This window comes from Vidua macroura, chromosome Z, assembly GCF_024509145.1.
Source record: "Vidua macroura isolate BioBank_ID:100142 chromosome Z, ASM2450914v1, whole genome shotgun sequence".
Lineage (NCBI taxonomy): Eukaryota > Metazoa > Chordata > Aves > Passeriformes > Viduidae > Vidua > Vidua macroura.
The window spans coordinates 6,601,880-6,629,191 of NC_071611.1; the positions used below are offsets into that span (position 1 = coordinate 6,601,880).

Below are 27,312 nucleotides of genomic sequence, written 5' to 3' on the forward strand. Positions count from 1 at the left end.
CAGATCTTCAATGTAAAAAAAAAATCAGATCAGACCCAGAGAGAGAGAGAGAGAGAGAGAGAGAGAGAGAGAGACAGAGAGGGAGGAGTGTGTGTGTGTGTGAGTGTGTGTGTGTGTGTGTGTGAAAGAGGGAGAGGGAGCGAGAGAGCGAGAGAGAGGGAGAGAGAGAGGGAGAGAGAGGGAGGGAGAGAGAAAAGAAGAGGGGGAAAAAAAGGAAAGAAGATTTTCTCTATGTATATAAAGATGGCCACGTTAGCAAACGGACAACCAGACAATACCAGCCTGAGTAGCAATCACAGCAACCCCAGCACCAACGGGCATATGAACGGATTAAACCATAGTCCCGGAAACCCATCCACCATCCCAATGAAGGACCACGATGCCATTAAGCTCTTTATTGGGCAGATCCCCCGTAACCTGGACGAGAAAGACCTCAAACCGCTCTTCGAGGAGTTCGGGAAGATCTATGAACTGACGGTGCTGAAGGACAGGTTCACTGGCATGCACAAAGGTGAGTTACCTCCTGAACTTTCCCGGGAGAGATCGAGAGAGAAAGGCAGGCTCCCTCTCTCTCCCTAGCTCTCTCTTTCTCTCTCTCTTTCCTTTCGATTTCATTTCATTTTATTTCATTTTTGGTTGGCCCGGGGGCGGAGGCGGCAGGCTGGGGGGGCAGGGAAAGAAATAATAGACCCATCCTGGGAAGAGAGGAGCGAGAGTCAGGGCAGGGAGTCAGCTCCGTCTGGCTTATTTATTAGTATTTTTATTTCTTTCCCCGCTTTTTTGGGGGGTGAGAGGCAGCTCCCGGGGAGCGCCGGGCGAGCGGCGGCGCGGGCGCGGGGCCGGCGGCAGCTGTCCGCGGTGCTGAAGCCGGAGCGAGTGCTCTGTATTTACCTTCGGGAGCCGCTCTTCGTCAGCCCAGGGGTGTGTGTGTCCGTCTGTCTGTCCCTGGGTTTGCTGGCAACCCCGATTTTACAACTGTTCCGTATCTTGCACCGGCGGCTTTTTCATTTCTTCTTCTTCTTTTTTTTTTTTTTTTTCCTTTATTTTTTCTTTTTTTTTTCCTTAATTTTTTGGTATTTTTTTTTTATTTTTATACTGTCACATTTATTATTTGTAGTCCTCTACAAAGCAAGAAGTGGAGGAGAGTGAGTTGCTCCAGGGGGACTATTTCATTTTGGTCCTATACAACACGGGAACAGGGATATAAACAACAATAAAGAAGCCCATCTCAAGTGGGGCAGGGGTGTGTGCACAAAATCACGGAATGTGTGCTTGTGTGGGAAAAGGCAAGACAGAAAGGACAGGTGGCAGCTTAGTTCCAGAGGGAAGAATTCTCTGACCAGGCATATTCCAAGCACTACTTTAATGTGCCTGTAGTCCATGCCGGGAACTTTTTAGGTTTTCTCTAAAGGTAGTGGCGATGTACTCCTCACACGATGCCTCACTTGCTCCATCTCTGCCTGCTCATTTCCCTGCTCAGCTTAGGCTCTCTGGAGGTGCCTATCAGATTAGATGGTGCTCCGTTTTGGGGGTGGGGGAGGGTGTGTGTAGTGGGGGAGAGATGCTCAGATTCTGGGGTAAGAAAGTAGGACTTGCAGGGAGGAAGTTGAAGCTAATTTGCATGGTAGCCCCTCTTAGAAACAAGAGAAAACCAGAAGTGATATTAACTCAGATTCCGTATACATGTGTGTGAACGTGTTTTTATATTTATTTTTTAAAAAGAAAAGGGAAAAGAAAAGACCGGGTCAGAAGTGATTGGGGTGTGACTCCAGATTTAGTGCAGGCGGAGAAAGGGTTTTGCATGGGGCCACAGGGAGAGTGGAAGTTGTATCTTTTACAGGACAGCTTCAGTACCAGTGTCTAGTCCAGCTTGGCAGACTCGTGGCAGTGACAGTCACCAGTAATGGCATTACTGGCTTCCCAGCTTTCCAGATGCCTTGGCGAGTTGTAAATCTTAAACTTAACGGCATGTTCAGCAGGCATCTCTTCCCCCTTCCCACTCATTCCCTTCCTTGCTTCCACTCTCAGGAAATGCAAATAAAAATATACCCTGACAGTGCAAAGTACCAGTTCTACACAGGCTAGAAAAAATGTGCAGGGCTTGGGGACTAGGGACTCAGTCTAAGTTATAAGGTATTTCTCCCATCCTTACTTGCCGGTCGCTTCAAACACCCTTCTCATTTTTAAAATGATCAGTGCAGCTCTTTCGAACCTTGCTTTCTTTTCAGACTGTCTTCCTAGAAGCCACAGCAAGGTCTGATTGGCATTATTTAAACATGACACTCATACTATAATAATTATTAATAATAGCAATAAAAATAATAGTAAGAAGTGCAGTGAAGGAAAGGTCCTGAGAGATTTCGTCTAATAGTGAGAGTAGACACTGAGCTCATGTGTGTGTGTGCATGTGTTTGCAAAAAATTATCTAAGGTTTCTGTAAAATAAAAATAACAGCAGTAAAAGCTACACCGAAGAGAATCAGTCAACATAGTGTAGAGGAAATCTTTGAGCTAACACTTCGATAAAGTATTTTTTTTTTTTTTTTTTTTTGGTAGTGGGGGGTTACTGTGATTTGTTGATGAGATTTTATTCTTTTGTTATGCTTTGTCTAAACCTGAAATTAATCATTCCGTGTGCTAACTTCAATTTCTATTTCACAGATTTGAGTTCTCCCTCTTTCAGTTCAGTGTTGCTTTTACTGTATGCCTGTATTCACAGAGACAAACTCAGGAAGGGGGAGAGAGAGAGAGAAGGGGAGAGAGAGAGAGAGAGAGAGAGAGAGAGAGAATGGAGAGAGAGAGGGATCATTTATCTTGCTTGGATGTGTTTAACACATATCCCTGAATTAAGCAAGATACTAACTTCATTTCCCTTCATTTCATTTCTGTTGTAAAGCTGCAACCTAGGAAAAAAGCCAGGTGGGGAATCTTGTCACCTCATCAAACCAAATTGCATGAGTGCATCTCAAAACAAACAGTCATTTTTAACATGCTATAAGTTTTGGACTTTGGAAAGAAAATTTATGATGATGATTGTTATTTTGCGGGCTAGGGTTTGAGCAAGGCTTCAATAGACACTGAGTTGCCAGCATTTCAGAGATCGGTTTTATTTAGTACATCCGAGAAGAGTTTGAACTCCTTTCTAGCGATGCCGCTGATTTATTAGCTAATCCTGATAAAAATGTGCCTCTGGCTACCTGGAAAAAAATTACTTTCTTGCCAGTAGTGATTAATTACTATTAAGTCAAAAGGCGTGATGGGGCTTTGAAGGATGAGGGTTGTGTTTGGCTTTTTTTATTATTATTTTATTCATTTTATTTCATTTCTAATCTATTTTTTCTCTCTTCCCTTCTCTAAATGCAGTCATGTGAAGCATTGTATTCACTCAGATGTCCTTATTTTGGCTTTGCTTTGCAGGCGTAGGTGAAGAATTGCATAAAGATAGTCCAACTTGGCTCACAGGGGTAGGTTGGCAATACAAAACCCCAAGATGCTTTCCATAAGAGATGCATAATGCTTATACATTAATTGATCCATCACTCTCAGTTGATTTCATTCCTAATTCAGGGGATGAGGATGTGGCAGTGGAACACCTTGAAGGGTTAATAGTAGGCTGTAGTTTATTTAAGTGTGCGGAGAGCAAACCTTGGGTGTAGAGGGGGAGAAGGTGGGACTGTTCTGGGAGGAGGGAAGAGAGAGGAATTAGCTTAAAGTAAAAAAAAACAGCAACTGGAGTAATTTCAGGTGTAAATCCATTGAAACGAGATCAAAGGATGTGTATTCTTGAAAATATTATGAAGATATCCTATTGAGGTGCCCCCGTATAGCAGGAGGAAATTGAAAATTAAGAACCTAAAGTACATTACTATGACCTCCTCCAAGAAAAACTATCACAAAATGAGAGTGAAGTCCCAGGTTCTCCCACCAGCAGCTCTGGCTGATACCAGTACAGACACCAGGAAAGAGGCAGGGGATTATGATTCTTTTGCAGATACACAAAGAGAGAAAGGGTACGGGGGAAACAGCATGTGGGGGAAGGCGGGAAAGGCTTGCCAGATCCCCGAGAAAATAAGCTTTCATGGCACGAGCATAGCTACTGCATATTTCCCCCATCCTCGCTTCTCTCCACACGGGGCAGGAACAGGCTCCTGCTCTGGTACTTTGCTGAAGGGTTGGGAAGAGGCTGTGTGCTGAGATCCACGGGTAGAAATCTACCGAGGCTGAGCTGACCCACCCACGCGCTCACACATACACGCACACACATGCACTGAGTTAACTAATCACACTTTAACAATTTAGCAAGACATTCATTCATAACTTCCCCCCCATCTTATCTAGCTGTGGAGTGTGCTTAAAGGCTGAGTTACTGGGAGATATAAAGGTTAGTGCTCTCAGGACAGCCATATTATAATGCATTATCTTTGAAGTCATTTAAGGCCAATTTAAGTGGTATTTAGTATAATATTTATGAATTAATGTTATCTAAATATAGGACTGTCCCCATAGGTTTAAACAGTCTTTTCTACTGAAGCTTGCTTGTACCCAAGGCCTGGGAAATGTTTTAATTTAAAACACACAGGTCTCCATAATATTCTATTTAGGAAGTCAGAAGAAATCAGCATTCCACACTTAACTGAGATTTACTGAAACACATGCGGGTGAATGCACTTAAAGTGCGGAGATAGTGTGCACTGGGAAAGCAGGAGTTTGCACAGACTTGATACCAACAGCACTCTTTCAACCCTTATTTAGGGGTGGGAAAAGCACAAATCCCCCAAAACCTTATTGAAATCCATTGCTGCAGTCCCGTGGTTGGGGTGTTTTTCCTACCTGACCCGAACCTCACTCTGTAAGCATTCAATGCAGATAGAAAAATGCAGTATGAAACGAATAGTTTAGTTCTTTTACAGATTTACCTTCTTAAAAGTATAAATAATTTTGAAATCTAAGACACCTCTGGAGTAGAAAAACAAGGCCTCCATTCATTATATTCCGTTCTGTTTGATTACAAAGATAGATAATAGAAAAATTAAAAACCTTGTTAAGTTTAAGGATGTTTATGAAGGTTTTGGATATGTCAGAAATTCAAATGTGCAATGAAAATGAGCATTCCGTTAAGATGATGTGTATGTTTATATGCAGAACTGTATAGATTTGTGTGTGTATACATACAGAAAAAGAGATGTGTGCACATTCATGTGTACAGCCTTTGGGAAATGGAAATGTAGTTGAAAAGAAGCACAACGCAATACAGGTGCTGAATAAACTCCTCCATAATTGAAACATAAGACTTGCCTGTCTGAAAGCAACACATACAGCATTTAGTATGGTAGTAAACCAAACTAGTTTTAGGGAGGTAAAGCACAAACAAACTGGAATAAAACAGAGGAGACTTTAAACCTTAGGTCTAAAGAACATCCCCTTAAAACAATCACAATGCAATTTGATACTTTGATGGAAGAGAGGAAAAAAGCAACCCCCTATTCATTAAAATTTCCTGTATATATGAGCATCTATGTGTTTTGAAAATGTCAAACAGATAGCCCAGATTGCTCCCTAAATTAGAAGGGTACATGTTAACTCTTTTTTTTCAGGGGTCTGGACATGGATTCTGGTTTCTAAAAGCAGCTGCAGCCAGATATGAAGCTGTTGTTACGGTTGTGTCAGCATTTCCAACACAAACTCTAATTTTCTGGGATCTCTTGCTTGCCTGTCAAGTTTTGCACTGAAAGCTGTTCCTCAGCTAGTCCCACTACCATATGAACTAATCATCCTTTCAAGATGGATTTGTTTAAAAGTTACATTAATGCGGAAAAAAAGAAAGAAATTAAAGTTTGTGTGTCCACAGCTTTTGTTTCTTCTCTTACATTTCTCCAGTTTAGACTTACATTTCTTACACTTTTACAGATTACAATTGCTTCTGTCCCTCAATATCTACATATACTGGTGCCTTTGGGCATTTTATGGAATAAAAATGGGTACTTTTTGTCCCTAAAAAAAAACATAGGAACAACCAAATTTCATACTATTTATTTGTCCCTACCAAGGTTTTAATTAAGGGGTGAATCAGAAACTCATTAATTTCTGCAAGAAATAATAGGAATGGAGGGCAGTTTGGTTAATTTTATATAATTTTTTTCCCATATCGAGCCAAAAAAAATCGGAAATTTCAGCACTGAAGTAGAGGGAAAAACTGAGGATCCTTGTCATCTTGCATGAGAAGCGTGGTTCATCTGGTCCTGTATCCCGCATCTGCTAGTGGCCAGTGCCACCGGCAGGGCTTTCTTCAGCAGAGAATTCAAATTGCATAGCATAATAAAAGCCAGGCAGGTGATGGAATAGTCTTTTGACGGAGATTGTCGGAAAGCACCTGGAAATTTTGTCTGGGCAAAGAGTGAGCGAGATTGCGGGAAGTGTCTTGTGCTCAACCGAAAAGTGGTTTGTACCTGTCAGGGAGGGCAGGCAGAGAACTCTCTGTCCATGGTGGTGAAGAGCTAGGGACAGAAGGGTGATCAAGGAGGGTCTCCTCCAGCCTAAAGAGCTGGAAGTACGCAGCCACATTTTTCAACAAGACATCAGGGTGTTTTTATATCATGCATACCCTGTGTGCATGCACACCAGCCAGCCGCACTGACCCGACAGACCATAGCGACACTAAAGGAGCTGTTACTGTCCCTCCCGTCAATCAAGTGTGAACTGAGGTGGTTGTATGTGACAGGCAGTAATGGTTCCAAGGGAGAAAAAGTGGGGGAGATGATCTAGGCTGTTGGACCGCTTACCTGCATTTAAAAAAGAGAGAAAGCATCAGATGCCCAAAAACCCATGCAGGTGTTAGCTCTAGCTTCAAAGTAATATTCCAAAAAAGCAGGGGGCTGCAAAGCTCAACATGACCTGTCCATCAAGCACTGTATAGTTTCTGCCCCATAACAGTTTGCTCTAAGCAAGTGAGGTATTAAGGAAGCTAAGTTGAATCCTGACTTTAACAAATAGCTGGTGCTTCATTAATCCCTGCGTCACCTTTACTTCGGGAGCAAAGGCCTGTTACCTGCTTGCTGGACAGAGCGCAGTGAGAATTCTGCCATCGCTTAGGTGGCTTCACATTTGGAAATCCTGCTGCAGGTTTGCACTTATTCAGTGTTTTACATTCCCTTTAAAATTCTGGATTTGGGGTTTACATAGCAAACCTCAACACTTGCAGCTACTGCTACTAATTTCTGTGCTTGCTGGCTTGTCCCTTAACTTAGCTTTACTTCTGTAAGTGAAACTAAAACTAAAACAAAGCTAAGGAATTGACAAAAGCCTGATCTCTGCCTGATCTCTACATTTCCCATTCACTCTAAATGCTCCACCGATGCTTATATGACTGTTGCCGGGGTTTGTCATGGTGGACTGACCCTTATGTATTAAAATCTGCTGCAGAAAAAGGGAAAAATATTAACCAGGGTGAGTAAAAGTTATGATTTTCTTCCACCATTGCTCTGCTTATTGAGCTGGGGTATACATCTTTCCTTCTACCTCCCAGGGAGCCATCATCACATTTTGGGGATCTACTGAGTCATTTTATCTGCGCTGCATCTCTTGGTGTGGTCTGGAGTCAGGATGCCACCACAGAGATTGCATTTGTTTGCTTTTGTCACTGTGAGCCACAGCCTGAATGCACATACAGGTGAATGCAGCTTTTAATGTGCATTCATTATATCCAACTGACATCCCCTTGAAGGAAGAGAGGGCTTATTATTGTCGCTCCTTAAAATAAAGATGGATGAGAGCTCTAAACCTCTCAAATAAAGTGCCTGACCATATGTAGTAGCTAAAAATAAATCATATACGGCCATCTATTCCATGTAAATGAATGGCAAGACATATAGATATAGACATTGTGTTAAGTTTGTCAAGCAGAAGCAGCCAAAAATATTGATCAAGGCAAGGGGGAAAAATTGATAATGAACTCGACTCCAAGAAGACTTTAATTGACAGTGACTTCTGTGAACCAGCTTTGGACAGTATATATAAACTGACCACGATGTAACTTTATTGCAATGCACTCTCCTGTAATTAATTGTCACCTTTGTTAAGACTGGCTACAGATCAAAGGTTTAAAGATACTTAACAGGTTCTTAGTAACAAACCCTTCAGATGCATTAGAAATATCCGACAGTTCAGCCAATGAGGCATGCAGGTTTCGATCTACCTCACCCTTATCTGTTTATTTCTCCCTCCTTTGTTGAACACATAAAGTCATTGTTTAACATTAACTATTTAATAGATGACTTTGCTGGCAATTTTAATGCCTCCAGGGATATATGGTTGTGGTGATGGGGACCTTCACTCTAAGGTCTCTCAAAGTATTTTGCAAACGGAAAGTTGTTTATGGTTTGGTAGACCAAGGTGTAGTGCAGACACAGTTTGCAGTGCTGACTATTCTTACCCCTTTATGTGGCTAAGGTGTGTAATTTCCTTATTTAAACCTAGAAAACATAAAAAGAACATAGAAATAAAACAAACAAACAAACAAATCCATACACAAAAAGTGTAGCTGAGAATGAACTTTTATGGGAAAACTGCGTATGCAGTGAGATAGAAGTGTGCCTGATGTTTGTGCATCACACACATGCAACTATTTATTTTATGTGTATGTTAATGAAAACATGTATTCAGTACAGACAGGATAATATAGGTTTCTAAATAATTCCTTTCTGAAAGACAGTACAGAGAACATACTCTTATGTGAAAGTGGCAGGTGTCTTAAGAGGGTATTCCTGGAATTATATGCAGAGTTTAATATGATATGTAACCATTTTGCTCATTATACTATTTCAACGATACAGTCACACTTAATTAATTCCTCTCTGCTTTATTTGTACATTGCATCTGAGCCTCCAAAATATTTTAGAGGCTACCAGGCTGCCTTCCCAGTGCACTGGGACAGATAACTCTGGACATGAAGCTTCTTCAAACAGAATAAAAACGAAGCTTTGCAGACAGAGTTGGTCTGATGAGATCTGACTGCATATTTGGCCAGTTCTAATTCAAATGCCTGTGTATATACTACACAGGGACTGTGTATGCCTGTACGTATCGAAGGGGCAGACTTATATTTGCACATAGTTCCTCTCCTTCCCAGTCCCTAAGGATAGATTCGCATCACATAATATGCATCACTCACTGCAAACGCACACAAAAATATCTTTGCCGGACTCAGTAGCTTCTTGCAGGTAGATGTATAACGCAGCATCAGCCTAATAATATCCCTATAAAACAGCGCTTCCTTCCTAGGATCGAGAAGGATGAAGGTTGTCAGAAGATCAAAAGATATATCACAGTGTGCTTGTAGAAATCCCCTGATTATGTTTCCTCTCTATAATGCTCTAATTCACTATTTGATCAATTGTAAAAGGGCCAGTGCTTTAGGAAGAAAAAAAAAAAGTATTAGGTTACTAGATGCTTCAGGGTGAGTGAAAATCTCACCTAAAATTATATGTAGCAATACAGTAATGAACTTATCAATACTTCTTTAAGGAATCTGACAGCCCTATATGAGAGATTCAGTTCTGTGAGCAAAGGTCACAATATAGGTATTGCTTATTAAGAGTATCGATAGCCTAGTTGACCAATCTAACCAGAGACTGTATAATGTACCTGCTGTTAACAGGCAGGGAGGAGAACTATGAAGAATTTACAGAATTGCCCACATGTAATATTAATAATATTGATTGATTCTAATAATATAATAAGGTAAAGATGCACTTCTTTGAAATGGTGCATGGAGGAAGCAGGGGGAGAGTGAGATACCTTTGCCAAACAGATTGAATTGGTTTGCACTTCTCTGGAAGTTAATCTAGAGAAAATTCAGTTTTCTCACCTAGGCTCTGTTTCCTGCTCATTATTTCACTAAACACAGACAGAAACCAGATTTGCTTTTCTCTAGGATTGAGTCTTGGCCCAGCAGGTGCACAAAAGCCAGGGACCTGAGAAACTTCTCGCAGCAAGGAGCATTTTGGTCAGCAACTTCAGCCCCCGTCAAAATAGGATTAATCCTAGAGAGTTCTTTTTCAACATAGAATTGCAATGAAAGTGTTTCATTTTTTTTTCCCCCACACCTTTATCAGCATTTAAGGGATGGGGGAAAAAACATGGCAGAAATAACCTATGTTCAACAAAGTGTAAAATCTATAATTGATAAGAAAGGACTTTGCAGAGCAGCCACACACCTGCCCCAAAGCCTGCTGAAGCCCAGGAAAAGCTCTGCCTTGCCTGCAGCAGAGTTTGGATTGGGCCCGAAGTTATGGGCAGTTCTGCAAGATGCTGCTGGTTGAAGCAGGAGCAGCCGATCACAGGCGATGTGACTGACTTAAGGTTGTTACTCACCTAAACCCAGACACGCAGACCTGGCTCCATCCAAGTTTCCTAACTACTCCCTCTGCAATAGGCTGCCTTATCTAGGTAAGCTAGTTCACTCCTTATGCTCTACCATTCAGCTTCAACCATTCGTTCCAGTGTCCATATGGTAGTTTCAAGAAGGTTTGCATTTCATTACACCTTTTTTTCTTTCAGTTTATGGGGCAAGTGTTTTTCTTTTGTGAGCATTTAATTGCTTTAAAACGTGATTTATTTGATCGTATTCCATCTTCAATAATACATGGATGAGGATGTAATTTTTCACCCTCTTTTATAAAGATATAGTGTTATTCAATTATGCTATTCTGTGGTATTTGTTCTGTTTTGTGCATTCAGAGGGAGCTTGGTTACTTTTTTACTTCACTTTCCTTCTTCCTATCTTCTTTTTATTATTATTTATATGGATTTTTTCTTTCTTTTTAGAAAAAGAAATCTCATTCAAGATACTGGCAATAAATGAGAAAAGTAGGAGTGGAAATGAGGAATGGGCAAGACAACCAACAAAAATCCTTTGGCAAAGTCTTTAAAAGCATACCATTGCCTCCTGTTTATTTGCAAGAGGGGATACAGCCAATTTTCATGCCAAAAAAAGAGTATCTTAGAAATTATTTAACTCCAAGTTTAGCAATCAACAGAGAAGGGAAAAAAAAGAAGTGAGTCAACCCATAGGAACACTGGCAGAAAAGGCACCTAAAGATCTTGCAGGAGACAAGGGTGCCAGAGTGGTGCTAGTTTCTACATTCTGCTAGGGATTTGGAAAAGTTAAAAGCAAATTAAACAAACAAATAAAAAACCAAGGAACATAAGCATTGCCATTCCTTCTGAATATTTGTAATGGCTAATACACCTCAGAGCCGCTCCGGTTTAAATTGCTGCCTGTGCCTGCAGCTTCATTCAAAGGAAGGGCATTATCTGGTGGGTGAGGGCGGGCAGTGAGGATGCCTAGGTTCTAATCACAGCGTGGATAATTACTCACCAACACTCTCTGATGGAGTCACTTAAGCTCGGTGCCTTCAGGCCTGAACTGAAACCTGTTGAATCAATGGAAAGATTCCCATTGGCTCTAGTGAGCTATTGATCTTTCATTTCCTCAACTGCAATATTAGGCCAGCTGGATTTTTTTTTTTTTTTATGAGGGAGAAGGTAATGGCATAAATTTGACATAATTTTTTTTGTGTGTAAAAGTTTTGGTGTGTCTCTCATGGTAAATGTATTACATCAGAGCCCCTTTCAGCATAGATCCAGAAAACATGCTTTCAAAAAACACTCAGTGGGGGCATGGAAAATTAGCTTTTCTCATTTCACTTGTAAATGCATATTTTTCTCTGCTTTGCTAAGAAAGGGTCAATGGCAATTTTGCCAGTTTTCTTTGTGTGAGTAGGATTCAGCCTTTGTAATTTCTCTGTCTACAGGAAAGTCATCATTCACTGATTCAGGATCTTGATTTATACTTTTTTTTTCCCCTTCTTTTAGTGAATCACATACATACTCTTCATTGTTATGGCAACTGAGGGAGCTGCAAAGCAAGGATTTGAAGAAGGGCTGCATCCCACCTTTCTTCTTTAAGGGCCTGATCCAAAACTATTGTTTGCAACACAGTTGGATCAAGCTGAAGGTATCTGCCTTCACTGGGTCAGTAAAAAGAGCAAGTTCTCTCCAGACAAGTGTACTCCTGCCCTCAGTACAGGCAGATGGAATTGGCAGTCGTCGCCCATTTGCCGAGCACCGACCCAACACTCTCTGAAGTCAATAGTTAGACTCTGACCCAGCCTCACAAACAACAGACAGACACTGTGTGAATCCTTAAGCAGGGATGTGAATATCCCTGACTTTGCCAGAGCAAGGTAGTCCAGAAGGGAGTTTTCACTGCTGCTACCCAAGGTGTAGATTGTGGGAATAAACAACATCCCAGAGTCCTTAGGTATCCAGCCACAAAAAATTTAATGTAGTAATATTTTCATCAAAGAGGAGAGTTTCAGGTGATCCCCTACAGCAAAGATCTGACAAACAAATTAATCAGGCTCCTCACGTTTCTTTTTTTAATTGTTTCAGCTGAAACTTTAGTTCGTTCATCAGTAGCAATGTACTTTTGTTTGTTTGTTTGTTTGGGGTCTTTTTTGGTGTTTCCATCCCATCTGTGCTCATGTGTTTTATGAAATGAATGAAGGAGCTGGAGTATGTATGCAGTTATGTGTGTGTTTAGAGTCGATTATCTAACCCCTAGTCTATTTGAAATCATCACAGTGCACTCAAGTCAATGATATTCTGTCAAAGGTGGAGAGGAAGCCTGCGTGCAGTGTGAGTGTGTGAACGCGATGCTGTTTGATTGCCTGAAATCCAACTAAGTCTCAGTTTCAAAGGCCTGGGGGCAGCAGAGAAAGTATTTGTTTGTTTAATTATTTATATATTTACTCAGCTTTACTGACAGTGTTTGCAGATGGGGGGAAAAAAAGAAAAAAAAATGAAGAAGGAGAGTTGGGTTCTTGTTTGGAGGGGAACATGTATTGTATTAGCCTCAATCTGTTCTCCCTTATAACAGCTGCTTTGTGCTGTTAAATGGTCATTTGTTACTGACCGGCTCATTGAAAAAGGCCAGAGAGGTGCTGATAGAATTAGATTTCACGAGTTTATTCATAAAAGGAGTTGCACAATAGGTGTGTCATTCCCCTGTCTTTTCCTCTGCACCCATCCAGGGACATGACTTCTGGCAGCAGCTTCTTAATTCAAAAAGATATATCTGAGCCACCAGCAAGCCAGATGACCCTGCTGTGACAAAAGATACAGGTCCGACTGCTGGGCGAGCAGCTCACTCCCCTGGCTCGGGCCCCTACCCTTGGCCCCTGCTTTTGCTGTTCAAGCGCAGCACCCAGGCTTTCACTCACTGGGCTTGCATCCAAGACCAGCTCTTCATCCTGGCTTCCCAGCCTTCCTTGCCTGGTTGCAAGTACAGGTGTGGGTGTGTGGACCACAGGCTTAGATCCCCTCCAAGATCGTGTCCCTTCCCCAGGTGCTGCTCCAGGCTCGCTGCCCATTCCCACTTGTCAGCTTACTGTGCTCATGAGTCATTTATTTTCCATAGCCAAGCTACAGATCGTTTCCCCCAGCTCTCACCATCACTATTCACACTCCTCTTCCCTTGGTTCAGCTCTGCACCGATGTTCTGCCCTCGCACCGTCCCTTGAAGAAAACACTTCTCTGGTTCATGTTGCGAGTCACCACATGGGTTCTCTCCGATCACACTAGCTCTCTCTCCTCTCTTTTCTCATCTCCTTCCCTAGCAGGTTTTGGGAAATGGAAGCCATGCTGTCCACATTTTCAGAAAGAAAAATAGCCATGGGTAGTAGCCGAAAGATCTGCACTCATGAAATACGCAGATACACAGATACACAAACAGACACATTTCTGTACGTAAACTACTAAGAGAGTAGACAGAAAAATGTTATTTTTTTCCCTCCTTTTGTGGTTCAAAGCTCAGTTTCCTCTTTCAAAGATTAAAAAAATAATAGCACAGTGAGCATTTAATTTCACCAAGACAATTGCACCTTTTTATTTTTGAACTTTGCTTGTTTCATTAAATAAGCAGTTGGCTTCTCACACTGAACAAAGATCCTGCATATGTTTTCCTTTGAATTCTAAAAATCCTGATCTTATTCTTAATGATCCCTGGCAGTCCTTTCTGGGATTACACTTCAGATTCTTGCAAAAATATTTTTTCTTGCTGTTTTGAAACATAACTACCAGAACTTCACTTCCAGAACCTCTCTCTAGCAATCTAAAATTAATGCAAGAAGAAAAAATAAGGGTTTGATGTGGTGTTGCATCAGAGTCTTCTTCATTCAGAGGTAGGTAGGAGGGATTAGGAGCCTATTTCTAGCCAGTCCTCTTACTAACCTTCCATAGCCTACCTGATCCCATTCCTAGACCTTGTTCTTCTTTAGTTTGCAATGTGTAAAGAGGAATTTATGATATCCAGCTTTGCAAAGAACTTGTGTATATTTAAGTCAGAAGTCATGCTGTAGCTTTAGCGGTGATGGTCTAAGGTTATAAATGAGATCAAATTTGTAAGGAGAGGTAATATCTTTTATTAGTCCAGCTGATATAGCTGGGAAAAAAAAAAAAAAAAAAAAAGGACAGACTTCCTTGTGTGCCTGAAAGCTTGTCTATTTTTTTCCAATTGTATCACTCAGTCTAATAAAAGATATTACCTCTCCCAGCAAGGCTTGTCTCATCTGAGGTGTAAAGCATGTAGGCTGGTAATTTAGGCCTTTTTTTTTTTTTTGTCTGTCTTGAGGGATTAGACTTTTCCTCACCTAGGTGGACAAGGGAAAAAGCACCCTGGGTTGGTGTCCCTGTCTCTCACTTTCTGTGATCAGTGGCAGTGACCATCTCACAGGCATTGAGAGGTGCAGAGAAACTCTGACAGCCCCGGTTTTCTGATCCAGGAGATGTGCTTCCTTTTTTGCTGTTCTGCTCCCTTCCAAAGCACCACATGCTCTCTCCTCACCTCTGTGACTGTGATTTATTTAAAAAATTGCTGCGTGTATGTATGTATGTGTATGTGTGTGGGCAACCACACAAATATCCCCAAGCTGCCCAGCAAGCTGATGAGCATTTTCTAATGTATTTAGCAAGTAATAATGCAAACTGCAGGCAAAAAGTACAACAAGGACAACAGGTAAAATTTTTGAGCCAGGAAAGACTTTGGAAGGAAGGTATTTTTTTTCCACAGCTATGAATAAATTGCAGCCCCCTTCATGGCTGATTTTTTTTTTTTAGTGTTTTGTTTTTTTTTTTTTTTTTCTGTTTGTTTGTTTGATTTCATAAACTGTTGTTGAAAATACTGAACAGCAGAAAAGAATCCAGAAGCAGATAGCAGGTTTTCAGACACAGCAGAATCTGACTCGTACGCATAAGGCAGCAGTAGTCGGACGACAGCTATTACTTTTGCTTGGCTTTACTACCAAGGAAAGCATCGAATCATCTATCCAGATCAGGATAGTCAGCTATGCCAAAGGTTTAATCAAATATTAAACATGGTCAGTAAACTTAAACCAACGTTAGACATGCAGGAGTTCTGCTCCTTTTCAAGAAAGCACTCTAAGAGAGGAAAGTTTTCTCCCATCTGTCTCTGATGGAGACCTTTGCATCTGGAGGGATTATTTTTTCAGACAGGGATCCACATAAGTGTATGTCTGGATAAATAGGTGTGCATGTGGGTCTCCAAATGTGTGTCCCTTACCCTGCCACGTATAGACAGAGTTGATTTTTCCCAACAAGTTCATATCTTTCTCACTCAGATAATTTCCTGTATGTTGTTTGCCCCATCCATTTCTCTGTCCATCTGTCCCTCTCCAAACATGTTTTCTCTCTTGCACTCCCTCTCATAATCTCTTCAACAGGGTTAGAAAGGTGTGTGCTTGTAGATATGTGTATGTGTGTATTTGCAAACCCGTTCAGGTAAATGTGCGTATCTGGCGGCTTATTGATAAATAATACACTTACAAAGCCACATCTGCCTCCTTCTTCTGTTCATTTGGGCTGTATTTACACCCTCCAGCTCTTATTTATTCTGACTGAGGACAGTCAAAGGTAGAACATTTTGCAGGGAGTTATGGTTTACAATGTTACCTCTCCCTTCTATTATTCATTCTCTCTGATTTTTATCTAATCTCTCTTTGATTGTCCTGGTGCAGCTTAAGAGACAAAGTGAATTTTTATTACATCATCAATATAATCTCCAGCTAATCAGCATCTGTGTGCATTACCTTGCCCCCCTTTGGCTTTTCATCTGTGTCCATAAATAATAAGAATAAGGGCCGGTTTTTGTCTCTGTGTGTGTGTGTGTTTGTGTGTTGGTATCAGCAAGAGAGTCACAGCTGCACTTTTTCAATTCAGCCAGCTTGTTTTAGCAACACTGGACCCAGCTTTCTGCAGATTGTCTTGACTATTGCCCAGATTAATTTCCTGGTGCCTAATGCTTAAATCATGGGAAAAAAAATTAAAGTGGATGAATCCATACACATCTTCTTGCAGCAACTGAACTTTGCTGTTAATTGTACAAACATTTCCATGGCATTACAGGCAACATGCCCAGTGCCAGCAGAATGTGAGGTAGCCAACATATCCCCCCTATACAGACATTTGACCCCTAAATTTTTAGTGAACACTTCCCACTCTTTCTTGGGTAGGAGGATAGTACATTGCACGTCTTTGGACAGGGAGCTCAGGGACCAGATTTTTGGCTTTTGATTGCCGATATTTTTGCACAGCCTGCTGTTTAGCTCTTAGCCTGCCACTCAGGTCCGCAAATTTTGCAGAGTTGAGCTCCTATACAGTTTTTTCTCCTCCTTTTCCAGGTCTGGAAGAACAATGAGAATAATACCTCCCCATAAAGTAAGACTTGTGCTGAAGTTTGAAATTCTCATCCTCTGTACAGATGCATTGCGAATTTTAAATAGAATCACTCTGCTATCTCTTTAAAATACCCTGATTTGGCAGAGCAAGGCAGTAGCAGTGCCTCTCTGTTAAGCAGGCAGATTTCAGATTGGTTTCCCAGTGGCTTAGGGTGATACTCACATCCGATACACAAACTGTAACGCTTCTGTCCCATTCTGAAGTGGCAGGATCAGTCCTTTCCAAGTTGTCCAAGACTCCTCCAAACACCGTGTGAGGCTTTGATTAAATATGACAAAATCTTCAATTAAAAAAGGCACATACACTTATGGAAAAATTTTAGTCTGATCTAGTGGAGAGCAGTGAACCCTTTGGGAAAGAGTATGGCTCTCTTCCAGATGTAGTTATGGTATAGAGCTGTCCATCCAGCAAAGTGTGTGCTTAATTCACATTGTGGAAAGCCTCCCAGAACGCAATAGGTTCTTAGAGTTGAGCAGGTGCTTAAATGCTTTGCTGGATCTGTGGAAATCTGTAGTTCAGATGAAATAATTAAGCGTAGGGGTGTTACAGAAGCCAAGTGAAAAGCATAATTCTGTGACTCAGAAATAACACTCCTTCATAGCTGTGACAGAACAGTGAAATAATGAAAGAAGCACTGTGTACCTTGAACACCTTGCAGGGTGGATCAGGCTGAGACCACCTCTATATTTCAAAATATTTCCTTTCTGAATTCTTTCTTCATGGACAGATTCTGATTCGATTTGGCTTGAGAATAGGATTTGCTTTAAGCAAAGAGGAACATAGAATATTTTCAGTCCTCATTTTCTGTTTTCTTTTTTATAGCAAATCCTTTTCCCTGGTCCCTCTAGTTCCACTCCCTGTTTTGACAAACCAGCTCATTTATCAGATGGGAAAAGAGGATGGGGGGAATAGGAATATTTTTGGTTGCTTCTGTTTTGCATGATATAATCCCCCTCTCCACTTAGCACCTCCGTAAATAGGAATTCCAATCTGAAATTGGTCACAGTTTATCGAACTCAGGATGAGACCAGATTGAGTCCTGAGTCTCTGTCAACCATCTAATAAAGAAAACAGAGTTTTACACTTCAGACAGATAAATCTGACACTTCATATAATGTCTTCTGATTTTTCTGGATCTTTATCCTTTATTCTTCTTTTTTTTATTTTTCTTTTTTTAATTTTGAATGTTTATTTGCATGTGTACTACTAGGCCTTTCTTTATTGTTTCACTATTTATTTATGCTCCCTTGCACATTTTTACACCCTTTCTTGTCCAGCTTCCCCAAACCCAGTGGCTAAATCCCTTGGGCAGGTATGAAACCACAATAATTGCTGGATAAAAGTCTACTTTGAAGGATGAAGAGCATCCCTCATTTGGAATTGGAAGCCATGAAAAAGAACACATCACTTATCTGAATTTGCTGTTCATTCAAGCACTGTTTATGGAGATTTACAGTTCCTTGCCTGTGCAAAGAGCTCTGTTGCATGGTGTCTGCTGGAGGATTTTAGGTGGCAGTATTAGCTGCGGTATTAAAAATGCATTGGAAGGCACGAGGTGGGAGATTAGTTGGATAGAAGGACCCATGAATGAAGGGTTAATTGCATTCAAAGAGGCCATGGTATGGAGCAGAAGAGGCAATAGGTTTCTTTTCTTCAAAATTTACTAAATAGCTGGAAACATGGTTTAATGAATTTTAATGGGATCTTTCTGAATCCTATGCATATTGCATCTGCTGACTGTAGGAAGTCAAAGTATTGTTGAAAGGGAGGGTATTGCCCTACTTTAGGTTTCACAGTTCTGTATTTAAAAAAAATATTCTGCAACAAGCACTTTATTTAATATATATTTTTCTCCCTATTTAATTCCTGCCCCCCCTGCACTGCAAGTGGAAAAATCTTTCAGAATCTGTGAGCCCTCAATACCATAGATTATTCTACTGTTATGTAACACATGCTTTACATTTATTGAGCCATCTTGTGCTGTCAAGATAAAGGAGGCCTTAGTATTTTCCTTGCTTATGAACCATCAATGAAGACATGGTGATGAATTCTCCTTTTGGTTATATCCGTGTAAATCTAGAGGAACTGACTCTCGTGAATTTCTTCCAGGATTACCGTGATATAAATGAGACTGAGATTTGGCCCAGTCTGGTGGGAGAAATAAAGAAGAGAAAGAGTCCGAGTTCTCTTTCTCTCTTCCAAGTGTGCATGGGCTGGGCTGGGATCTCGCACTGCACAACTCACTTCCACAGAAGATCCAGCAGAGGCAGCAGAAAAGCCAATCTATTTGACTTCGATGCAACACAAACCAGATACCCACTCACACTTTAGAGAGAATAGCTTTAAAGGAAGCTTTTTCCCATGGGAAATCGAGGCAGGGCATGCAGTGAGCTTGTCTCAGAGCAGCTGTGTGGATCCAGCATGTATTTTTTACATCTGTCTTTACTATATTGAGGTTTCCCATTGCCTTGGTAACTTGAATTTTCTCTGTTGCTCATCCTCAAAATGCCAGGCACCCTGTCAGGCAGCTGATAGGATAAGGCTGCCCTACTTTTTATTAACCTGGGGCCCAATTCTCCTTTGGGGTGCAGAGAAAATTGCTGAGACCCTCAGAACAGAAGCTTTGAGGTTCACTCAAAGCCAGCAGGAACTGACATGTTTTGCCATCTTACAGGATTGTGTCTAGGTCTGTGGAAAGAGGAAACTGCACTGTTTTAACTGCAGCAGCATGATCAGGATGACAAAACTTCTCTGTTAGAGATGTTGTAGTACCTATATAGAAATGGTCACACTCCTATATAAGTACACAGATGTACACACAAATATAGAAAATGTGAAAGGAAAGTAAAAGCAAGCTGACAATAGGCACTTTTAAACCAATCTGACCATGGCCATTCTACTGGGATAATATTTTCTGTGACCGGTTGTTACACTGCCTCTGCAGATCGAGAGGGTGTCCCAACACAGGAACCAGGGCTTCCTAAGAGCAGAGACAACCTTAGATCTGGATTTGGAGCGAGACTATCCAGACTGAGAACAACAGCAGGACTTTGCACGCAGGGTTCTTTAAAAAAGAAAGACAGGCATTTAAACACTCTTCTGCAGGACTCCGGACAGCACATCTTCCCAGTACAGCATTGGTGTAGCTTTTCCTCCTTGTCTCCCATCCTTCCCTCATGTGTTTCAGATCTTTCTTTGCTTACAAGCAGGCAATGTGATGCCAGCTTTAATGGCATATATAAGTTAGCCATGCAGCTCAGAGTGCCAGCCCTAAACCACCTATCCTCCTCCCTTTGATCTGGAATCAAAACAAAAGACGTCAGCATCAAAACGATCCTTTGCCAGGTTACGGTTACTTTGTGTGTGTCGCCTTAATTCAGCTATGAGGAGCTCTCATCTTTGTATCATGCCCAGATCTCTGCTCGTCTTAATACTTTATCAGTGTGCCAGCAAGCTGCTTCTATCGTGGATACAGCTGTGCAGAAGCTGTCTGCGTTTTAAAGCATTAAACAATACTTCAGGAGATAGCAAATTGTTATTTCCTTACCCCTCCTCCAAATCTTCCCTCTTCTCCTCCCTTGCCAAGCCCAGATGATGAAGCCCTTATTTTTATGTTAGCTTCGTGCTCAAATTATACAACCTAAATGCGTTTTCCTTCCCCCCTCCGCCCTGATGGGTTGCATTCTCTCTCTAAGGGGTGGAGAAAGAGAGGCACAGGAGTCCTTCTGAGGAGCTGCAAACTAAATGAATCTCATGAGCAAGCTGGGTGTTTTGGTGGCTCCTTCCCCCCCCCTCTGTTCCAGGTGAGCTGCTGGAGTGAACCCAGAAAAGACACCCACCTTACCCAGGTCATTCCAAAGGCACAGCCTGTGTTTCATAGCCCTTTCTGGACTTTCAACACACAGTGTTGTTGAGAGCTGGGAGTTAGGAGACATAGTTGTTTTGGGTTTTTTTCCTAGCTCAGCTGTTGGTTTACTCTGTAGACGCTGAGCAAGTAATTTCTAGAGAAAAATTAAAACTGTCTGTTACTGGTTTTAGTGCCTGCTTGTTTTGTGTCCTTGTTATGTGCATGCTTTGGGGAAGGGGGGTCCCTAGCACAATCGGTGTTTCAAGATGGACACTAAATTTGAGACTGATTTAAAAATTTCAGGACACTTAACTTGTTGGCATTGCCTTTCTGATTCTTACTTTACAAAACTGGATAAATAAAATTTCCCTGTAAAGAACTTTGGGATATTCCCAGAGGTTAGCAATTGACAGTCACTTGAAGTATCAGGGATCAGATCTTGTTGGGCTCGCATATACTGCGTAAACAGATATATCCTAACAGGAATGCTTTGCCAGATTCTTGCTTAAGAGAATCCAGCTTGTTTTGGTGCATAATAATCAACCCACCCCATTTTTTTTTTTTTTTAATTTTTTTTAATTTTATTTTATTCAGTTTTTTTCCCCTCTTCTCCAGAGAGGGGCAGTTCTGAGGCACCAGTACCTGAGAACAAAGTTTACTCCTCATATGTTGCCTTCGGCACTGACCCTCTCCTAATAAGTCAGGTCGAATTTGATACAGGCAGGACCAAGGTCAGGCTCACTTGACTCTGGCTGTCTCATCCACACACCAGATACAATGCTGCCACTTTGTGGCTCCTTCCTCTCTGTTCTGCTGCACACACTCACCCAGTGCTCTCATCCTGCCAGAGAGCATCCCAGCTTTCTCTCCAGGGAGGACTAGCGACACTCAACTCTCACACTGCCTAGTCAGGTATGCTATCCAGCCCTACCTGCCTCCACAACAGGCTGAGACACAAAAAAACCCCTCTGCCAGTGGTCATCTATTGCAAGCCCCTTGTGCACTCCCATATCTTGTCTCGTGTGGCACTTAGTGCTTCCAACTAAGACCCTCTGAACTGGAAGGGAGGGTGTAGGGATGCCAAACTTCATTTCTCAGATAGACGCCACCTATTTTTCTCCTCTCCAGATCCTTACAGAGGTGGCTGATGATTTTCAGGCAAGAAAAAGGTACTCGGGCCACTCTTTTCCTAAACATATTTTCTCTTTATTGTCTGTTAGGTTCTTGATCCTCTTTATTTTTTTCTACCATTGCTTTTTCTTATTTCCTTCCTTCCTTTAAGGAAAAGAAAAACACGTACACACAAAAACACAGCAGGACAGGAAATTAAACCTTTGCACAAAGATGATTTGGTAAGGTGCTGGCTTTTCACTAATTTGTTTTGCACTGATTATTTTTTATAGGGGAGAAAGGAAAGAGTGAGAGCAAAAGGATGTGACAGAGAGGGTAACTAAGCAGAGTAAAATAAAGTCCTTTAATTTATTTGGAGAGCTCAGACACTGGTTGTTGCTTTTTCCCTATACACATAAGAAAACCAAAAGAGCTTTAAACCCACCAGCAACACTCCCATGAATGAAACACCAGGTGGAACTGCTCCCATTTTCCTGGATATGATAAGGATAATGGCTTCCTCCTGGCGAGATTCTCCCCCCATCTTCCTGGTTAAGCAAGCCTTAGCTGTATTGCAACACCACTAGGCATTCCAAGGCTCTTTTTAATTTAAATGAATCCATCCCTTTGTATCAAAAGGTTGTTTCAAAATAAGGCCATAGCAGCTCCTTCAAATCCCTCTTACTCTTTCATGAGGATGTGAACATTACAGCCAGGAAGCACTGGATGTCTCTGGCTCCCTTCTCATCCTCAGCGCTCCCCAGACAGCATGGTTTGCCTCCTCAGAGAGGATCTGCCCCTTGGAGATATTGAAATCCAAAGAGCAGGAGGGAACTGCCACAAGTTTAGGAATCTGCGCTTCAAAAAAGTGGAGGTATATCAAGGATAGTCACTATTTCTGAGAAAGATGTGCCCCAGACAGGGAGATCCCAGTATTTGTCCATGGACGTGTCTTATACTTCCTGGAAACGTGGTCAAGTGCAGTAAGAAACAGCTGTGACAGAGTCCCAGCAAACCTCAGCCTTCACCTGCAGGCTGGGAATTTTTCCACACATCCTGCACAGGGTGGAGCAGCCCAAAGGAGTGAGAACAAAGAAAACTCTCCTGCCCCATCTGTCCTTGGTGGCTACCATCAAAGGATACACCTGCAGTCCTCATGCTGTGTAAACACTGCCACATGCCCCATCGTGTATCTGCCTCAAAGTTTAAACATTTTCTTATTTGCACACTCTACAAACCCAGAAAGCACTGTGTTCTCTGAGGTTGTTTCATTCTGTGTTCCTATTGGCATGAAGGACTATGCACTGCCTGCTCTTATAAGGGAGAGGGACAGCTTTAGGGTGCTGAGTGCTGTTATTAGGGAAAAACAAACCTGGTGAGGTTAGTCAGAGGTGTCATAGAGGAGTGGTTTAGTAACCAGAGGAGTGGAACTTGATTCTCATCCCAGGAGACATGTTTAAAATTGGGATGCTTACAAATCTGACCAAAATAAGGGGAATGTGTGTCTGTTCCAGGGCAGCATTTATGGGGATATTTTGCTGTTTCAGGACTTAAGTGCTTATTTATGTATCCTTTGTCTGGGGCAAAGTTCTGTGACTCAGTTTCCTGGACTGAAAAGCAAGGTAATAATCCCATGTCTGGGAGGGCAGGATGCGAAGCCTAGCTCACGCTTGTAAAATAATTGAGATTGTTTTGAGGAAGGGTCACTAGAAGAACCGAATAATTGAAAAGGCCACAGGAGATCAATGCACAGCAAAATACATAGTGTTTGCGGATAATTTTTAAAGCACAAGAGAACATTAACAAATAGACTATAATAATAACGTCCTTAGCTTTTTTTTTTTTCTTTCAGTTTAATCCTCAGTATGTGTTGGGTGTTTGGGTTGGGTTTTTTTTTTTGGCAGTTGTGATCATATTTGCATTATATTTTTTCATCAACAGCTGAGATCAAGAATGCACTGACCAAGATGCTGTACAGGCACTTACAGAGCTGCCATATTCCAAATGGATACAAACAAGAACACATCCTGTAGGAGAAAAGAAGTACCAGATTGTGATCAAACACGTTGGGTTCCTAACCCAGAGTTGAACTGAGATTAAGACTCAGATCCTTAAAGGCACTTAGAGCCCAACTCCCATTGAAATCAATGGGTGTTAGATACCTAAATAGTTTTATGGATTCAAGCATAAATAACTTATCCAAGGGCAGAGCAGCAATCTACAGCTGGGTTGGGAATTAAACACAGATTGTACAAGTTCCAGTCTGATTTCTTAATCACAAAATCATCTTTCCTCTCCATATTTTGTGCAATAAATCCCCAGCATTCACATCACAACATGGATACACAATATCCACCCCATCAAATAACTGAAAACCTGCAGTGACAAAAATGGTTTTCCTCAAAACAAGCCCAGATACAGACACACATCAATACATTTTTTCTGTGTTTGAGGCTGGCTTCTGCTCTGTACACCACAGAAGCTTCCATGGTTGTCAGAGTTTCCTCCCTAGGTTTACACCCAGGCGACAGAGAGCAGAATCCAACCCCAGCACTACAAATTCAAGCATTTTTCACCTGGCTCTAGGGAGGGGATGGATTAGAAAAACTGAACTTTCTGAAAAGATCAATATGGAACATCTCTTTCAATTACTCTCCAAGGCACCAAGCCTGTGAAGTCGGTTATGATGCATTTATAAATCTTTCCAGGAGGGGCTGTCTGACATTCTCCTCTTCCACCTTTACTCTCCACAAATAATTCCCTATTGCCTGGGATGGGCTGGCAGGGCAGTATTACTGAGGGAAGGATCAGGCTTGAGTTTCTCAGAACCAGGACAGATGGGGACCATTTTCGTCTCCCTTCCCCAGACACTAAAATTCACATAATTGGAGAGGCAGCTACAGAACAACAGGAGGGGCCAGGACCAAACCTTCCAAAAGCCACTGCAAAGTCACTGGGACCAGAAGATGTTGCACAAGCTGAATGTATGTGTTACACTCCCCAAAAAGATCACAGCCCTAATGGACTGCTAGTTTGTATGCAATTATATAGGGGAATGGGGTGGGGGAGCCCTTATGCTGATACAGCTCCTTTGATTCACAGAACAGGTTTAAAGCCTACCCAAAAAATTATGCTGAAGGCGTTGATTTAAGTTCATCTCCTACAAGCCTGCTGGCTCTGATACTGCAGGGTTGAAGAGAGGATTTGGAGCACACAGGGAGAGTTTTCTAGAGGTCCATGAGTCACTACACTGTGGCTATGCTTTTCTGTGCATTTACCTGCCAGGATGGCAGGAAACCTGCCAGTTAAAAGAGCATCAGGGTCACTTGAGATGCAATCTGTGTCCCTCATTCTCCCTCTCCAAAAACCCTTGCTTAAGATCAGGCTGTCTGAAGTTTTATTTTGTGCTCTGTCTTGGTGTCTGGTTAGGACCTTCTCTAGAGGCATTAGCTGAAAAGCAGTAATAGGCTCGGGCAGCCAGGGCTGTGAGTGTTTAATTCGTGTAAGCTATTTAGATGTTGCATCAACAAGGCTGCAGGATTAATGCATATTAATTCCCATCTTTCAAATCTGACTGCAGACCAAGCCTAAAAACACCACTGCTGGCCGAGCTGTCTCCACTCCTGTGTGGGTGTTTTTTACTTAGCAGGTGTGGTGAGACAGCTTTAAGGGGGCACATGGGATGAGTCTGTGTCTCCTCTTAGGGTGTAACAAAATCCACATGACGGTGTATAGACAGGAAAGAGAAGCATGGCCGTTCAGACTCCTCTCTGCGTTAGATGCACCCTCCTGCTGCAGATGGCATGCAGGGGTTGGCTTGACTTTGGGTAAGAGTTTATCACCTCTGCTGGGGCTGAGAGCCCCACTGCTGGGTGCTGCACAGATGAGGGACAAACAGAACCTCCAGCCTCAAGGTGCTGGGATGCCAGGCAGGGGACAGGAGACAGTAGATGGATACTGGCAGAAAGGGCAAGTGTGTGTTGGTGCTGGGATGTTTTTCAGCAATGTGGCTGGCAACCATCTCACCTACCCAGCCACTTCGGGTTCTCAGGCAATACCCAGGGGTGAAAAGGGTCTCAGTAGCAGCTGAAGGGGTTTTGGTCTTGGCTTATAAACCCAGCAAATGTGACAGCCATCCGGGGTTGTCTTCCACCAGGTCCCTTCTTGTCCATCCAGCTCTTCTTTACCCCAGCTTGAGAAATGCCAGGAGGGAAGTATGTGCTTGGGTCTTGTTTGCTCTGACAGCAGTACTGGACAGATTCCTTGGCCTCAAAGGATCTGCTTTGCTGATGTATCTTCACAGAACCTCTGCAGCCCTTCACTGCTGCCTTTAAGGAATCAGGAGTTCCAGATGTGGGCAGGGAAAACGCAGGAGCTGGCAGTATGTGAAAAAGGCTGCAAGTATGGCTGGGGAAAGTGTTCTCCTCCATTTCTTTCCTTTGAGATGACCAAACCCTCGGCAGCTGCAAGGGTCAGTCTCTTGATTTGTCATCGACTGATGAGGGTGAGACACATGTGGGTGTAGCCAGAAGGGACATTTAGGCACCAGGTGTGACATCTTTTGCCCACCAAGCCTGTGGAAGTGACAGCAATCCAGAAGATGCCCTCACTGCTGCCGGGTGAGAACAACACTGTGGGGCAGCAGCAGGAAAAGCGCTTCAGGAGCAGCTGCAGATTACGGGAAGCAAAACTGTCCATAACCTGATCTCACCTGCAGGATCAGGCTGCAGTGAGGTTGAGAAGGACCTGCCATCCTCAGTGACAGCATTCAGTGTAAGTGCCAACCTTATTTTAACCCAGTGGATGCTGTTAATGAGAGGATGTAAAGGCACCAAGGAAAATTTGCATGCAGTGACTGCACAAGGATTGAATCTTTCGGAGTGAAATTTCTAGTGTGAGACAGTCTTGGTAGATGTTATGAAGAATTAATATTTATAGACCATCTTAGCTCTTAGCTGGGAACTTCTACGCAGAGGTACATTTGCATTCTTGGAAAAGAACTTTTTATGAACTTTTTTTTTTCTTTATCACTAAATAGAAATAACTTGTTGATATATAGCATATAATTTGAACGGGTGATTACTGTCACATTTACAGATAATTGAGCAAAGTGCATATAATAGATGTATTTTTACATTGTAGTGGTTACATTACCTAGAAAAAACAGAGAAATGCACATGACTACATTAAAGATTTAGGGCTCTATTCTGCACCATTTAAGTCAATGGGAGTTTGTCACTGATTTTAATGGAAGTTAGGGGTTTATAAGCTCAAGTAATGCAGCTGCTAAGGAATAAATATTGACATAATTGGGTCAATATATTGGTGTCTTTTAAGTGCTAAAACTGTACTTTGAGATACCTATTGCATTTTTTTCTTTTTTTTTTTCTTTTTTTTTTTCTTTTTTTTTTTTTTTTTTTTTTTTTTTTTTTTGCATATTCATTGTAGCTGCAGTGCAGCCATCCTGCTGCTAAAATGCAGGACATGGTGGGTACCAGTATTCATTGTGTAGTAGTGACACCTTCAGGTTACTACCAAAACCAG

At 41.9% G+C, this 27,312-nt stretch overlaps 1 protein-coding gene across 1 annotated transcript in view; it reads left to right on the forward strand.

The window, feature by feature from the left end:
* The first annotated feature begins 213 nt into the window (after positions 1 to 213).
* The window catches only part of CELF4 (CUGBP Elav-like family member 4), a 710,588-nt gene continuing 683,489 nt past the window's right edge, over positions 214 to 27,312 (forward strand). The window contains exon 1 of the mRNA XM_054004192.1: positions 214 to 511. Coding sequence (XP_053860167.1) covers positions 232 to 511 — 280 coding nt within the window. The 5' untranslated portion in view covers positions 214 to 231. The remainder of the gene's footprint in view (positions 512 to 27,312) is intronic.